A 16,013-nucleotide genomic window follows, 5' to 3' on the forward strand; every position below is an offset into this window, starting at 1 on the left:
ATTTCCTCTCCCTAAACAGCCTCCTCTCATCTTCCCGTGCCCTTTCTCCAGCCTCTCCGTACCCCAACCCCCACTTCCTTTAAGAAGCTGGCTCCCAGATCTCCATGACAACAGCAGCTCCCCTGTCAATTTATTTGTGAAGGTTGCAAGTGCCTGCATTTCCCGCGTCCCTCCAAGCAGCCTGCTCCGTCCTGGCAGATCCATCGCTCTTAGAGATGGTGGAAAGGGACATGAGCCGGAGCCGGCAGCCCTTGGGGAGGTGGGGGCTGGAGGTGGGGCTCCTCAGACTTCTGGGTGCCCCTCCACACCCACCGCAGGCCTGGGACTTGCTCAGGCTGGATGCGCGCTGGCCAGCCAGCCAGAGGCTCTGCCGCGGAACCCGCCTTCCAGACACTGCCCGCTGCAGGTGGAATAATTCAGATGAAAAGCGAATGAAGGTTTTCTGTCTTGCTGCCTCAAGTGCTCTTGAAGTGCACCCTGTCCTCACATCCCTGTAAGGGCATGGTGGGGGCTGTCATCTGTGTGTTTCCTCTGGCGCCTGCCCCCCAACTCCCGGCACACAGCAGCTGCCTGGCCCACTGGGCCCCGGATGGACGCTGGCGTCTGCTTGGCGCAGGCCTGTGAGCAGGGAAAGTCCAGGTCGGAGCAGCGTCTGCTGAGGATTGCACAGGCCTCGACAGGGAGGGAGGGTGCTTTCCTGGGGGGCGGGGCAGAGAGGTGCTTTTCTGAGGCCGCTGGAAGGGAAGTCCCTGCCAAGGGGGCAGAGGGGTCAGAGCATTTGGCACACACAGTGCCAGTGGGCAGCAGGAGAGGACGGGGCTGGGAGGCTCTGAGACCCTGCATGGAGGTGTCTGTGATTGTGGGGGGAGGGTTCCAGGGAACACCTGGGCCCCACCAGGCCTTGTGGGTGGGTCAGGAGGCCAGTGATGGTGCTTATCCAGCTCTGGGGAAACTGAAGCAGCTTGGGTCTGAGAACCGCTGCTGGGGTCCCTGGGAGCCACGAGAGGTCTAGGCTGGCCTCACTAGCCAGGAGCAGTGACCGTGGTGGCCCGATGGGTCAGTCACCAACAGCCCATCTTGCGGCTCTTCTGTTTGCAGTGCAGACAGTGTGTGTGACGAGCCTGAAGACCTCCCTGCCCTGCCAGGCCCCGCATGGCAGAGGGGCTTGGGGCACTCAGCGGCTCCTTGCTGGGCACTCAGGGCCTGCCCGGGCTCTCGGGCCTCCCAGGGCAGGGCGGTCAGAGCACTCCCTGGAGGAACAGATGGCGGGTCTGATCGAGCGCCGTCCGGGAGAGGGCTCGAGCTCCCGGCTGAGAGCACGCCTCCATCCCTGCGTCCTCCTCCGGCGCGCGCGGCCACCTCCTGTGTCCTAGGTCATGGGACACGGGTGGCCCGGTGACTGGCTCCCCCAAAGCTGCTGTCGACCAAGGGGCAGGGAGAGCATCAGAGGCTGCCTGCTGTAAACCGAGGGTACTGGCGAGCGGCCGAGACGCGCTGTGAACGCAGGGACTGTCCACCCCTGGAGCTCGGCCGGGACAGAGAGGCCGAGGCCGAGGACTGGGCCGAGAGTCACCAGCTTGCAGCAAGCGGGGGAGGAATTGGCAGCCAAGGGGGTGGGGGCCGCGGGCAACGTGGACACGACCAGAAACAGGCGCAGGTGATGGTATGGGATGCGCGTGGCAGCAAGACAGGACTCCAGTGCTCAGCTTCCACAGCGCAGAGCAGCTCCCATTTCATCCACTCACTCACTCGTTCTTTCACTGATTCGCTCATTCACCGACTCATCATCCATTCGTCCAACGATCAAACTCTTGCTGGATGTTGTCCTCTGCACACCACACCACCTGATGACCACAGAGGGCATTTCCCGGCAGCCATGAGGCTGGCCCAGCATCTCTCCCAGTGACCTAACCCAGGGAACCAGGGCTCATAGGCACCCAGGCTGTGTGTGTCCATCTCAGCCCCAGAATATCGCCACCGAACTTCCCGGCCTCGGCGCATCAAGCCGCCTGACTCCTTCTCCAGGTGCTGTTGCTGACTCGGCAGCTGGCCAGGGGCAGCTGCCGCAGCTCACCGCTGGGGGGACTTCTGAGACGCAGGGTCAGTGGGAGGGTTGCACCTGTGCCCCAGAGCCCGAGGCGGACGGGGGAGGGGGTGGGGGTCAGTGGGGAAGTGGCAGGAAGGAGGCACCTGGCTCACGCAGGCAAGAGCCGGGAGCCAGAGGTGCCACCGGAGATGAACCCACGGCCGAGAAGGGGCAAAGCTAGGGCCCAGCCCGAACAGAATCCACCTGGGGACCAAGGTCTGGGAGACGATCCAGCCTGCTGGATGTTGTGGGCTTGCGGGCAAGTGGATTCCCAGGGGAGGGGGCCTGGTTAGGGTGCCATGAGGGGGTATGTTCTAGTCTGTGAGCACAGGCTGGGCACCAAGTGTTAGTGGCAGCTACTGACCCCGGGGGACTCTGCAGGCAAGGGCGCCCTGGGGCAGCAGACTGGCCAAGGAGGGTGTGGCTGGCCCAGCAGAAAGTGCAGAGACTGGCAGGGACACGCTGACCCCGACCTGCTGAGCAAGGGCGCCAGGCAGGGCTTTGAAGACACAGACGCTTCCTGAGGGAATGACCAGCCCGGCCGCACGCAAGGCAGCGGCTGTCACCGGCTTTGTGGCTTCCGCTAGTGGGGTCCCCCAGAACCACCCACCGAGAGCAGAGCTTCGGAAGGACCTGCTGAACAAAGGGGGTCCATTTCGTTCCTGGGAAGAGGTCCCCCGAGTCTATGCCTCGGCCCTGCCCCCAGTGCAGGGGCTGCCCCTGTACCGAGCAGACAGGGACTAACCTGTCCGTGTGGGTGACTAAGATGCCCTGAAATCAGTTTGCCTTTTCATTACAGTGGAAAGAGGTTAGACTTGTTAGTATAACAAGTGCCGATAACCCCTTATGCATTTATAAGGCTGGTCATCGGGAATTTTAATGGAGCCATAAATCTAACTCCAGGACTGACTGGTTAGTTCATAAAAGAAATGTACATTTTGGTAAATTTTGCAATTTTTTCCTAACCTAAGGATTAAATTGAGAGTTAAAAGTTAAGTAACTTGAATTTCACGGTAACCCTTTTGAATTTCAACTGATGTAGGAACCAAGTGTCAGCTCGTTACTCAAGTGACTCCAAGGTTAAGTTTATAATTTGCAAGAAAATGTAGTAGGTAAAAATGTACCTTTTGCCTACTTTCTCTGACTTTATGAGGTTGGGCAAAATTTACAGCAGGGGGTGAGGCGGGGCAGGAAAAGTAGGATTCTGCACTGGGGCACAGCTCACACTGACTTCCAGGAGCGCCAGGTTTTGGAGGAGTCCCTCAACTTCAGGGTCTCCTTCGGTATAAAACCAGGCACAGATCAAAGCACCCAGAGCCCAGATCAAAGGAGATCAGGCAGGAGCCCGGCTCGGGGGCTGCAGAGCTACCTCCTGCAGCAGGAGGAGTGGGGCAGGGGTCCAGTGAAGCCTGAGGCTTATTAAACTGTCCCTATGAAGGCCACCGGCCATCAAGGCAGCTTTGTTTTTGTTTTTGTTTTTTTAAATAAGCCATAAAGAAAAAGAAAAACATCAGATGGCCTCTTTCTCACTCATAGCAGGAATTTAGAGAACCTAAATAGGGACTAGGAAAAGACTAATTATAATAAAGAAAAAAATCAAAATCAACAAGCAACTATAAACCAGAGACACTCTATGGGGGTGGGGAGAGGAGAGGCGGGATTAGGGTCAAAATAAGGGGGGTGGAATTGTATGGGGAATATAACCAAAATGAAAATGCATACAGGGCCTCCCTGGTGGCGCAAGGGGTTATGAAGCAATCGCAGCCTCTGCAGCAAGAGTTTGATCACCGGACAGCCAGGGAGTAAACCACATGGAGCAGCAGACCTCTCCTGACTCGCCCGCTGCTCCCCTCAGCAGTGGATTTCTGTCGTCTGCTTGTTCTGTTCCCCGCTCTGTCTCTGGTGAGTCCTCTCACCCCCTGCATCTCTGGCCTGTACCCCAGCTCTTGTATGCATAAATAAGTAAGTCCTTAAAAAAAAAGAAAAGAAAATGCCTACATTGTGCAAAAATAAAGAAATGATGTAAGAATTATATAAAATAAAATATATTAAATATAAAAAAAGGCAGCTTTGTTTTTGAACGACAAACTAAGTCATTGTCCGGTGTGAAAGCTTCTCCCTGGAAGGTGTACTAGATTATGATGATACTTCGATTAGTTGGAATTACTGGGGATTGTGGCTTCCAGTCTGCAGTAGTCTTCAGATGATTGACATTTAATTACATCCTATGGAAATCGCGTGTCTCTCTTGCAATGCTCCTCCTCCGTGTCCTGGCCAGAGGGGAAGATGTGGAGAGACCGAAACTTGTTCTCAGGGCTTTAACCTGAGTCATCAATTCAGCATTTGCTTTCAGCTTGGCAATATTTAAGCAACTGGGAATTTCACATTTTGGAGACAACCTGTGGCTCTAACAGGATTTCTCATTCAAGACAAAACTTTAGTATCAATAGGAAAAATCTTCTGACTTTAATTGTATTCTCTGGGTAAATGTTTTGCAATATCTAGAAGAATTATATTCCAGAGGCTGCTGGGTTTTCTTTGTGAGCTCATGCAAGTAGCAGGTAATCAAACTGTTTTTACTCTGTCTAAATCTGGGATTGGTGATCCTGAGACTGGCCAGCTGACGGGCACTTTTCCAAGAACTAGTTCGATCAACATTTTACAATCAGAAGTGAGACTAAAATCAGACTTTTCTGGAAAAAAACAACAACAAAGAATTCCCCTTTGATTTGACGACTTTCGCACATAGTCAAATACCGTTGTCAATTATCTGTAGCTCTAAATATTTTTTCTGACTTTGAAAAATCTCAGCAAAAACATGTAGTGCATTATATTTGCTGAGGCAAATCCTTTCAAAGGGTGTGAGAGCTAAAAAATGAATACTATCATTTATATGACTTGTATTTTACTTAGAAACACTTACACTATCTTTTGAGTTCCTGTTAAAGCAGTGGTTAGCATTTTTATTAACTCAAAATATGTCAAAGTATTTAAAAGCCCTTTCTGAGCCTTTGTCTGTGTGACGCAGACAAGCATGCACTGGCTGGGTGTCTGCTGGGGCTCCCGCTGAGGGCTGTGCAGACGCCATTTCCTCCAGACCCTACACAAGGTCACGGGACCATCACCCGTGGACGTCTCACTAGATGACAGCAGATGCAGAGCTGTGAAGAGTTGGGTGTGCCTGATACCCTGACCTCGGGTGGTATCTTTAGGTGTCCCCTACTGTACACTCGGGGTGTGTGTTGAACTGGAACCCCATCATATTACAGCCTGGTATTTGGGGAGCCTAAAAGCTGGGTGGTCTGGCCATTCCCATGGCCATTTCTGAAAGACGATGCATCAGCAGCTATGGGTCACCTGGATGACAGGCCTTTTCCCACGCCCAACTTACATATGCACACACTCTTCCACACCCACCACCATTCATTCATTCAGTCACCCATTCATTCATTCATTCACTCAATCCCAAAACCATCCATGCATGCATGCATGCATCCATCCATCTATCCATTATCCATGCATCATCCCGCCATCATCCATCCAACCATCATGTATCCATCCATGCAACATGTATCAAATGAATGAAATCAAATGAATGAGACATTCATTAAGGAGCCCAGAGAACATGAGAGGAGACACACCCAGGAGGCTCCCTTGTGATGGGAACACCACTGAGCTTTCCCCAATAGCACAGCTCACTCCACTCCAGAGGTTTCCACAACTTCACAGAGGAATCACTCAGGGCTGAGCCTTAAGCCAGCAGGACTGGACAGGCGGGCCTGGGGGTGAGGGGAGGCAGTGAGGGGGTGGAGACGTTTAGAAGGAGGAATATGGAAGCTGTGGGCTCCTGAATAGTCGGTTATAACTGGGGTGGGGCGTGGGGGCATCAAACAGGGTGCTGGGCCCCACACTGGGTGACTGCAGCGTCCTGTGAGTTTGGTTGATATGCAGTAGGCCAACGGTCACCTCTGCCCAACTGGATGATTTTAAACTTGAAAGTTTTCTTTGGTAAAAGAAATAAAGCGAAAGTGGAAAGTTGCTTATTTGGCTGAACAGAAGGCGTGTGCTGCACAGTGTTCACTGGAGGAGGATGAATAAACTCAACATCCGCCCTGCCAGCTACAGGGCGGCCGCCAAGTGCCCCTGGCTTTTAAGTGGTTTAGAGTCTAAAGTGGCTGTTTCTAGCCCAAACCCTGGGCCTGCGTCCCCTGCTCACGTCTCTCCACTGGGTGCAGCTTCCCTGGGGCCAGCTGGCCTGCGGCCCGAGCCTCGCCCTGCTCACGCCAAGTAGCTCAGGCTGCCCTGCGGGGGCCAGTCCAGCCCTCCTGGACTCCCAACTTTCCCTGCCCAACTGCGGGCGCCCTCCTTGGGCTCACGGAATGCCCCTTCTTTCCTTCCATCCCTCCTACTCCCCCCTTCCAGCCAGTCTCCTCACACACAACATGCACCAGGACCTTCTACGGCATCAAACAACATCCAATAAGGACACACTGCAGGCAGCAGCCTCGCTCCTGATGCCTCCTTCAGCTTCTGTGCCTGAGTGTCTCATCCGCCTCAGTTTCCGTGCCCTGTCACCGGGTCCTCAGGCCGAGTGCAGAGAGCCTGGGCCGAGCAGTCCACGCCCCATTCATCGGCCAGATCACAGCCGGCCGCGCAGCCACCACCCCAGACCAGCCCCGAGCCGCGCGTCCAATCAGCGCCCGTCTGTGGAGCGAGACTCCCTTTCAACAGCCCACCACGTCCCTCCTTTTGACAGTAAGAAGAGATTCACTGTAATTTATTGACTGTGGCCGCTGCTTTTCTGTGGAGAGCAAAAGGATGCCAGGCCTTTGAAAGCCACTAGTTTCCATTTTTAGTTCTGAGGGCTCTGTGGACGGGGAGCTCGCTCACGCTCAGGGGCCCTGACCTCGAGCTTTGCAGGGGCAAAATGCAAGGGGACGTGGCGGCCGCGTGGGGGAGACTTCACAGGCCTCGCTGGGACGCGGGAGTCCCTGCGCCTGCGGAGTGGCCGGTGCGTGGCGGGTCAGGTCTGCGGGGCGCCTTTGACGGGCGGCTGTGATGCGCAGCTGGGGGACGCGCCCACAAAGGCCGGCCAGCACCCCCATGCTGCTGGCTGGCCTGGCCTGAGAAAGCCCGGCTCGGGGGCTCTGGAATCAGACACAGAGGGGCTCCCGCGCTACGCGTGTTCACGCCAAAGGTGGTTTCCACCCTGCCAACGGGCATCCTCGATGGTAAGATGCTGGCCACACAGTGGAAGGGTCGCCCTGCGGGGGCCAGGCCAGCAGGATGCACCCGGACTTCGGGGTTTGAGGGTCACCAGGGAGCAGGCTGGGCCCCGCGGGCGGCGGCCCTCAGCCCGAGTGAGAACACAGGAGAGGCGGAGAGTGGGAGAGAAGAGAGCTGGCCGGGAGAGGAATGCAGAGCTGGGGCAGACGTGGCATTAAGGGGGTGGCTAGTCCCCAGGGGTTTCACCCACCCCAGCCAGAGTCCGGGCTGGAGCTAGTTTGCCAGGAGCCTGCGTGAGGCTGTCAGTCAACGCTGCTGCCTTCCTTGAGGGCTCCAGGGAACAGCGTTGCGGCCGAGGGATCTGCATGCTGCCAGCCAGCCGCACTGCCCAGTGACAGACCAGCCGGCCACTCTGCATTTGAGGCCATGCTGGGGGGCCCCGCCTTCTGTATGCAGGCTCAGAGCCCCCCAGGAGTGAGGATGTGTGTGCAGGGGCGAAGCAGAGCAGGCAGCTGACTGCTGGACTCCTCCATGCCGCCGGCTCAAGGGCCCATCTCCCCAAACTGGATTCGCCCCTCAGAAAAGCAATTAGGATACGTGTCCACTGGGGTAAAATCAGAAGGGCAGTGGACGCGCCCCCTCCCTGTGTGTGTGGAGACCACACAGTTAGGCCTTAGAGCAAACACCAGACACAACGGCTCATGCTCCACAGACACAGGTTTTGCTATGAGAGTCTTCAAAATGTGGACACGCAGGCTAGAGTTTAGGAAAAGGTCTTCTCCTCTAATTTTGTAACATGAAGTTTTCATAAAACGTTGGTATCTGGGCCTCACACCCCTGAACGGGCATGGGGTGTCTGCCCCCCGCCCCGCAACTGGGTGCCAGGGGCACAGGCTGGCTGGTTTACCTTCCAGGTGACCCTGATGCTCTGGGAGGAGATGGGCTCCAGGTGCACTTCCTGAGGCGGCCCGTCAGGAGCTGCAAGGACAAACCCACAGGCCGTTAGAGACGGGTCCAGTGGAGACGCCACGCGGCAGGAGCCCCGACGCACACCCACGCAGCCGGGCATGGTCACGGCGGCCCCACACAGAGCTGCCCTGTGCTGCTGCGATTCTCGGAGAAATGCACCCCGAGGGCCTGTCCCTGCTTCCTCGCATGTCACCCCAACTTGATTAGGGACCTCAAGTCCGAGAAAGTTAACGGGTCACACGGGAGGCCATCAGCGACGCTATACGGGCTCTGTCTGCAGAGGCCGTGGAGGCCGTTGCTATTTCCTGGGAGTCTGGACCAGGACGTGGCCTCGGGGGTGCACAGGCAGCTCGGACCTACAGGGACAGCAAAGGGCTCCTTCCGTCCCTGAGTCTCGGTTGGCTCCGCTCGCCCACTCTTCCCATGAGCCTCCTGCGCAACGGTCAATGGCCGCGTGGACCGGAGCAAGGCCACAGCTGCGCCAGCCTACCCCCCTCACCCACCGTCGGTTTCGGCACTCAGCGCCCAGCTAAGGACCTGCTGTGGAGCCAGGGGTGTAAACGCCTGTGCCCTCAGAGTGCCTCAGCCAGTCAGCACTGGGCAGAGACCAGGGCACCGCCAGGCCCCTGAGTGGCACCCGCGGGGATGACCACACAGTGGGAGAGGCCTTTGGAGTGGGGTGTGGGTGAGCTGTCGCTCTGTCGCTGCCAAGCCATGCAGGGCCGGGTCCAGGGGGTGGCCTGTGGGGGTGAGGCAGAGGCAGCGAGGTCCGGGGTGACCTGTCCCCGCATCCGAGGAAGGGAGGCCGGGCCGGGGAGGCCAAGCTGGGCGCCGCGGGGACGGGTGCGGATCTGCCTGTGGGTCCTGCTCTGCTGTGCCCTGTCACCTGGTCGCTGCGTGTTTCTCTGCAGGTCATTTCACCCCTGACATCACGGGACGCAGCGTTTCAAATCACAGGGTTGTGACGGAGCCGGAGGCTCAGTGCATATAAGCGAGGGTTCGAAGTAACTATTGTTGGAGGCTTTACCCACGGGGAGTGAAGAGAGGATGTGGAATAACCAGGAGCGATGGGGCTGGCAGGTGGGGCAGGAGTGGGGTGAGCGGGGAGCCCGGCTGGGGGAGACGCGCCCCGCCTCCGGGACTGTCCTGCCTGTGGGACGGCCCCACTATCTTCTCTGCAGCGGGAGAGCAGTGGGCGCAGAGCTCAGGCAAGGCTGGGGAGTCACAGAGTCTCCTGAGTGTGTCCTGCCCACGGCAGCTGGGACTCCCCCGCTGCAATGCGGGGTAGGGGAGCAGGGCCTGCGCGGGGGTCGGGGGCTAGCGTGGGGGTCGGGGGCCCACGCGTGTGGGGAATGAACAGGCTGGAGCAGTGGCAGCGGGAAGAGGAAGCGTCATGGGTCTGGTTGGGAACTGCACCCCGCCAGGGGGGAAGGAGGGGGTCAGAGTCCTGTTCCCCACCGGCCCTTCGTGCCTCTCAGGGGACTTCTCTTCACTGACCCCCAACACTCAAACCTCAGCACCCCTCTGCCCGCTTCTGCTCGCTCCATATCCGCCTTTCGGCTTCCACCAGAGGCTGAGCTTACTTGCTTACCCACGGGGCCCAACAGCCAAGTGGGCGTCACCCCCAAATTTCTACCTCTGGATTCCTTACAGGAGGATCTACCGAGGGCCTAGGATGTGTCCAGTCCCACATTAGCCAAGGACTGGGGTACACAAGTGGGTAAAATGAGTGCACAGAGGAGGGGCCGCTGTGCCCCACACCCACGTGCTCCCAACGCGTGGTGGCCTGGCTGGGGGCCTGGACCAAGGCAGTGCTCAGGGAAACCCAAACAAAACGAAGAGCAGTAGATCCCTGGAAACACAAAAGCTGACCCGCCTGGTACCCATTTATCATGTCAACTGCCTCCTCATATTTATTTAGCACCTGCTGTGTGCCCAGCGTGGCCAGGTGGCAGGGGGTGGGGACTCGGGGGCAGCTGTGGGTGCGGCAGGCAGGTGGGGAGGAGGAACCTGGCAAGTCCCTGCCTTCTGGCCCATAGGGGCTAATCCCTTAACTCCTGGCTACGTCTCCCCCACTCACCCTCTGGCCTTCTCGCTGGGGGTGAGGACCCCGGAGGAGCACTGGGAAAGGATTGGTGGACGGCGTGAGCTCCGCTCCGTGGCCGTTCATGAGGTCAAGGGTGTGAATGTTAAGACGCTGCATTTGCACATTTTCATGTGAAAATCAACTCAGTGGAGTCAGAACAGGGCAATTTCCCGGTGTACGGAGCATGCAGGCGGGAGTCCCTCCCTGCACGGAGCTGTGCGGCGGGTGACACGGGCCCAGCCTTGACTTGAAGCCCCACTCTGGAGACGGGGCGTCGACCCCACACTTTCCATAAAGGGCGCCGTCGGGCTTGCGCAGCTTCTCTCACTTTCTTTGCCCTTTTCTTTGTAATGTGTAAAAATGATGACTAGCTTGAGGGATTTATGGGGGATTGGGCTGTAGTTTTCTGAACCCTGTAAAAGTGTGGGGTGACGGTTAATGGGCCCGTATGTCCAGCCACAGCTCTTGGCTCCAGCTGACTGTTGCCAAGCAGACGACTCCTGAGAAACTCAAACTTTTGATTCTGACCTGACATTTCCAGGCTTGGAAAACCAACATCAAATTGGTTTCCAGGCTTGGAAAACCAACCAAATTCAAGAGACGCAGGGACCGGGCGACACACACAGCCAGGCCTCTGCCAGTGGGCGGGCCCGGCCCCAGCCGTCAGGGCGGCAGAGCTGGGAACCTTGGCGGACAGCTGTGCCCTGCTTATAGCCGGGTTCTCATGGGCGGGTCTGCTTCCTCTCCCACCGCCTGCCTCCTGCACCCCCAGCCTGTCCTTTTGCCTTCGTCTGCTTTCTTAGGGAGCCCTTCAAAATGTTGGTGTAAATATTCCATCACACACACACACACACACACAGGGTCATATCCATTCTAAAGACCTCCATGGGGCATCTCGGTGAATAGTCCTCCCACTCACTGGGCCACACCCCGTGTGCCAGGCACATGGAGGGGTGGACACTGGAGCAGCATCCAGGGTGCCGGTGGTGAGGAGGGCACCCCGGAAGCCAGGACACGAGGTCCAGGAAGAAATGCTGTGCCTCAGAGACGGCGGTCAGAAGCCTTTCGTGCTGAGTGCTGGGGCAGCCACAAAGCCATCAGGCAGACTGGGAACGGCGGCTCCGGTGGACACCTCCAACCTGGCTTTCTGAGGATTAGGACAGAAACAGGGCAAGATGTGGACCTTGGCGGGCCTTCCAGGAGCGCACAGGGTACAGGAAAGGGCCATGGTGGGGGGAGGGTAGAGCAGACAGAAACACCTTGCAGATGCATGTCCTCAGACTGACCGGTGGGCCAGGTTCCAGAAACTTCCATTTGAATGTTCTCACTGCTTGAGAAAGGTTTTTTTAAAATTAATTTTGTTGTTTTTTAGGGAAAGAAGGCAGTGGGCCTGGAAGGTCATCTCAGGAGAGTGACTGCTTTTGGGTGTCCCTGCTGGACAGGGCAGCGGCAACGTGCTGCAGACAATTCCAACTAGGGTGTTTGTGGTCAGGTCAGTTGCTGTCTGTTCTATGTGGGTCTCACGAATGTAAAACGACCTTCTGATTTCAATCACGCAGCCTATGCACTGAGACAAAGACAGACTCTGTTTGCAGCTCTGCTTTGCTCAAGCCTATTCCCCTTCTTGCATTTCCCTTAGCTCGACCGAATACTAAATGAGAGAGGCAGTCAGGGCCCAGGGAAAATCCAAGAGGCCACCCCCCAGAGCCACGAAGGTGGCGTCTGCATCCATCTGTCTGCTGAGATGCTGCATTGCAGACCGATGACCGGACTGGCTGCTCACCTGGCCTCCTGGCTGGAGAGAGTTGCCATGGCAACTGGCAGCTGCAGCGAGGTCACCGAGGAAACGGAATAAAAGCAACAACAGCAGCATTCATAATGGAGTGCGAGCGCAGCCACAAATGCACCTCCCCAAAACCAGCAGCCCTGCGAGGTCGTGGAGCTGGGGGGCAGCTAAAGGGGTGAGGAGGAAGGTGGAGGTTCAGGGTGCGTCGAAGCGTACATTTCAGGGGCGGAGCGTCTCCCTAAATATCCAGGGTAGTGAGATTCCAGGAAGTTAGTAGGTTGTTTAAATATTTAAATAAGACTATTTATTTTTTTCAGGAGCATCAGCATTCATTTCCCGCTTGTTTCTGGGAGACACATGTTACTTTCAGAGCTTGGAATCTTCAGGTCTATGCCCCGACCGACGTGTGTGGTACGGAAAAGGCATCCTTCTGTCTATTTTGCAGATGAGAAATCAGTTTCTAAGTGTCAGAATTCACTCGCCTTCCCATACAGTCACCCTACTGTCCAACCTTGCAACACATTTTAAAGAACTGATGCTGAGAAATGAGCCCCGCTGGCGGCTGGGCGAGGGCCGCCATGGGCCTATGCCCGGAGGATGTGGCTGGCCACACGGGCGGGGAGCAACGTCTCTGCATCTGCTTGGCCCAGCAGTCCTGCTTCTTGGAATTCAACAGTGGGAAATAATCATGGGAATGGCAAGAGGCCACTCGAGGATGCCCAACACCGCAGTGTTACAGTAATAAAGACTGAAAACAACAGACATACCTGAAAACATGGCATTTGTGAAATGAATGGCGGCAGGTTTTCCCAGAGATGGGGGGAGGGACGTCAGGGGCAGGAGAAGCCTGGCTGCCCTTCCCGGGGGCAGAGAAGTGGGTCAGAAGGAAGCGAAGAGCGACCCCGGCTGAAGGACGGAGCGCAGCCTCACGCCCGTAGTCGCCCGGGGAGGACCCTGTCTCATTGGTGGAGACTCTCCTGGGGCAGGGAAGGAACTAGACGTGGGGCTGGACACTCCTCCCGAGGAGCCGAGCCCTGGCCTGCTCCTGCTCGGAGAAGCCGAGGCAGCTGACTTCCTCCTCTGCCCCAGCAGCTGGCGCACCCTCGGCTTTCAGGGCCCTGCGTGAGGGCTCAGCCCAGCTAACTGCTCAGGCCTCGGTGCCACCAGCAGCGGGGCCAGTCCTGGGTCACGCCAGCCGCCCCGGTGCCACGGCGGGCGCCACGCGTGCACGTGCGGGTGTGTGTGGCTCAGAGGCCACAGAAATGCCGCCAGCACCAACTCCCGGTCACGGTGGCCCTGGGTGGTTGGAGAGTGGGGAACCCCTTTTGCCCCCTCAAAATGCTTCTCTCTGTCCTCTAAGCTTCCCATACTGACTACGGAATGCGTTGTAACAGGAGGGAGAGCAGTGAAGCCTAGGATGGAAAGAGCGACCATGTTCAGCAACAATCACGGCTCCTGGCGACTCCCCCGCGCACGCCGGCCCCTCCCCGCTCAGCACTCCCCGCAGGGCTGCCCGGCACTGGGTCCCGTCCACGCGGCCCTCGCACCCGGCAAACCCGCGGGGAGGGGCGGGTCCCTCGAGCTCACGGGCCGTCAGTTTCTGGGGCCCGTCCGTCCAGCCTGGGGCAGGGGACCCGACCCCCCGCGCCCGCAACCCACCTGCCTCGTCCGCGGTGATGGAGAGCTCGTTGCTGGGCTCGCTCTTGCCGATGCGGTTCTTGGCGTACATGCGGATGCTGTAGGCGGAGGAAGGGTGGATGTCAATGATGGTGGCCGAGTTCAGCTGAGGGGACACGTCTTTGGTTCTCTGAGCAGAATCCCAGGAGTCTTTTAGGTTTTGTTTTTCAAAAAAGAAGAGACAGAGACGTGAGTTTTTCCCTCCGCCTTGGACCGTCCTCACGAGGAACTAGACACACGTGGAAACAAACCGAGCAAAGACGAGGGGAAGAAAGAGAAATCGGGGCGCCAGGGAACGGGGCAGGGCCCCCAGGCGCGGGCAGGACTGGCCTCGGGCAGGACCCAAGCCGGGTCAGCGCTCGCGCCCCGCTGTCCACCCAGGGCGTCGGGCCTCTGTGCCCCGCTACATCCCGCGCCCCTCGAGGGCACAGGCCATGCTGCACCCCAGCGCTCCGCCCCGGGCGCACGTGCCTGGCACGGAGCAGTAAGGAACACGCGCGCCTGGGGCCTGGGAACAGCCCCCCTCCCCGCCCCCCGCAGGACCTGCGCTGCCCACAGGGAGCCATCACTGCCAAGGATTTTCTGGACTTGTGGGAAAATACGCTCCCCCAAGCTTGCCTTCGAGGGTTCTGACTTATGGGGCGCAGGGACTGGAGACTGGCAGTTACTCTTCCAGCTACAAGCAAAGGTCTCATTGGATTTGAGAGACAGAGAAGGTGGAGGAACCGCATCATCACATCAGGGGGGTGCGGGGGCTGTCCACTGAGGCGCGGGCTGGGCTACAGGAATGTCGGGGTACACTGGTGGGGTCGGGCTGGAACCCTGGCTGAAGCCCAAGACTGTTATAGGTGACACCCAGGGAGGGGTGCTGGTGAGGATAGAGAGCCCAGGGGAAATGCCAACCAAGTACGGCATTTAGGGGGGAGACGCTGATAAAAAATGTCAGGGACTGCAGAGCAGCCCCAGGGATTCAGTGTTCAGGACTGAATGCTTGAGCTTGAGTGTTCAGGATTCAGCATTTGGGATTTCAGCGTTTTTGGATCCTCAGGGATTCGGGGGCCAGGACATGGAGAGGCCTCCGAGAGGAAAAGTTCGGAGGTTTTGCAAGTAGCTGAGCACCTGAAACTGTTCCCGGTTCTGCTGCGGCTGCAGCCTGGCAGGGACTGCGGAGACCAGAGCGGGGCCTTGCGGAGCTGTGAGTGTGGCCCTTTGTTGGGCTGCCTGGCCTCTGCAGCTGCTGCTTTGAGTGTGGCTGGTCTGGTGCTGCGCTGGGGCATCCTGGCAGCTCAGTGAGCTTCTCCCGTGTGTCTCCTGCTGTCTCGTGAGCTGGATCCGGGCTGTGGTCTGGCTGCCGCCTGCCCCAGGACCAGTGGCGGGAAGAGACCATCTTGGGCGCGTTTGTGTTTAGGACTTTTAGGACTGGACACGGCTTTGGGTGAGGTAAACATGAAGCCATTTTTGGCCTCAGTAACTCTGGATTTTTCCCTGGCTTATTAAATACATCCCATTACTGTTGTTCCCTGAACCCGAGTAGTCTTGAAATTATGCACACGGGGGAAGAACTCAGACAGTGACCGATAAACTCTTTGGGCAGTGTCCTTGGCCAGTTCTAGTGCCCCTTGCTGCCGTGTATTAGAGCCACGTCTCCCTGAGCCAGGCCTCTCCCGTGGGCCCTCGGGCATCTCCATGGCCCGGCTGTTACTATAATGCTGCAGTAAACATTGTGGGGAATGCAATTTTTTGAGTGGGCAGCTTCCTGTTCTTTGGCCAGACGCCCAAGGCTGGGACAGCTGGGTCATACGGTCTTTCCAATTTTCATTGTTTTAATAAATCCAGATTGTTTTCCGCAGTGGCTGCCCTCTGCCAACCACCCTCTGTCCCCCTTGTGGATGGGGCCTTCTAGCACGTGCCGTGCTAGCAGAGGTGACAGGCACTTGCCCAAGCAGCGGCTGGACCCCTGCATCTCCTCTTTGGTGAATGTCTCCTGCTGCCCATCTATGGATTGTTTTTTTAATTGTTCTATTGAATAAGCAGTCTGTTCATTTTAAAAGTCCCGCTCCCTGCTTCATTCTGAGACAAGCTCGAGCACAGCTGGCTTTGCTTGAATCTCACACATCCTGGTGATGTCAGCATTTTCATTTCACTGTGAAGGTCAAGAAACTCAGATGCCCTGTTATCTGAGA

The 16,013-nt window shown here is 57.4% G+C and overlaps 1 protein-coding gene across 1 annotated transcript in view; it reads right to left on the reverse strand.

Annotated features, from left to right (window-relative positions):
• The window catches only part of DSCAM (DS cell adhesion molecule), a gene marked incomplete at its 5' end in the record, with an annotated part of 429,780 nt that overhangs the window by 95,117 nt on the left and 318,650 nt on the right, over window positions 1-16,013 (reverse strand). The window contains 2 exons of the mRNA XM_084231592.1: window positions 8,220-8,290; window positions 13,813-13,980. Of these exons, the coding sequence (XP_084087718.1) occupies window positions 8,220-8,290; window positions 13,813-13,980 (239 nt within the window). The remainder of the gene's footprint in view (window positions 1-8,219; window positions 8,291-13,812; window positions 13,981-16,013) is intronic.

Source organism: Talpa europaea (genome assembly GCF_964194135.1).
Source record: "Talpa europaea genome assembly, chromosome: 4".
Lineage (NCBI taxonomy): Eukaryota > Metazoa > Chordata > Mammalia > Eulipotyphla > Talpidae > Talpa > Talpa europaea.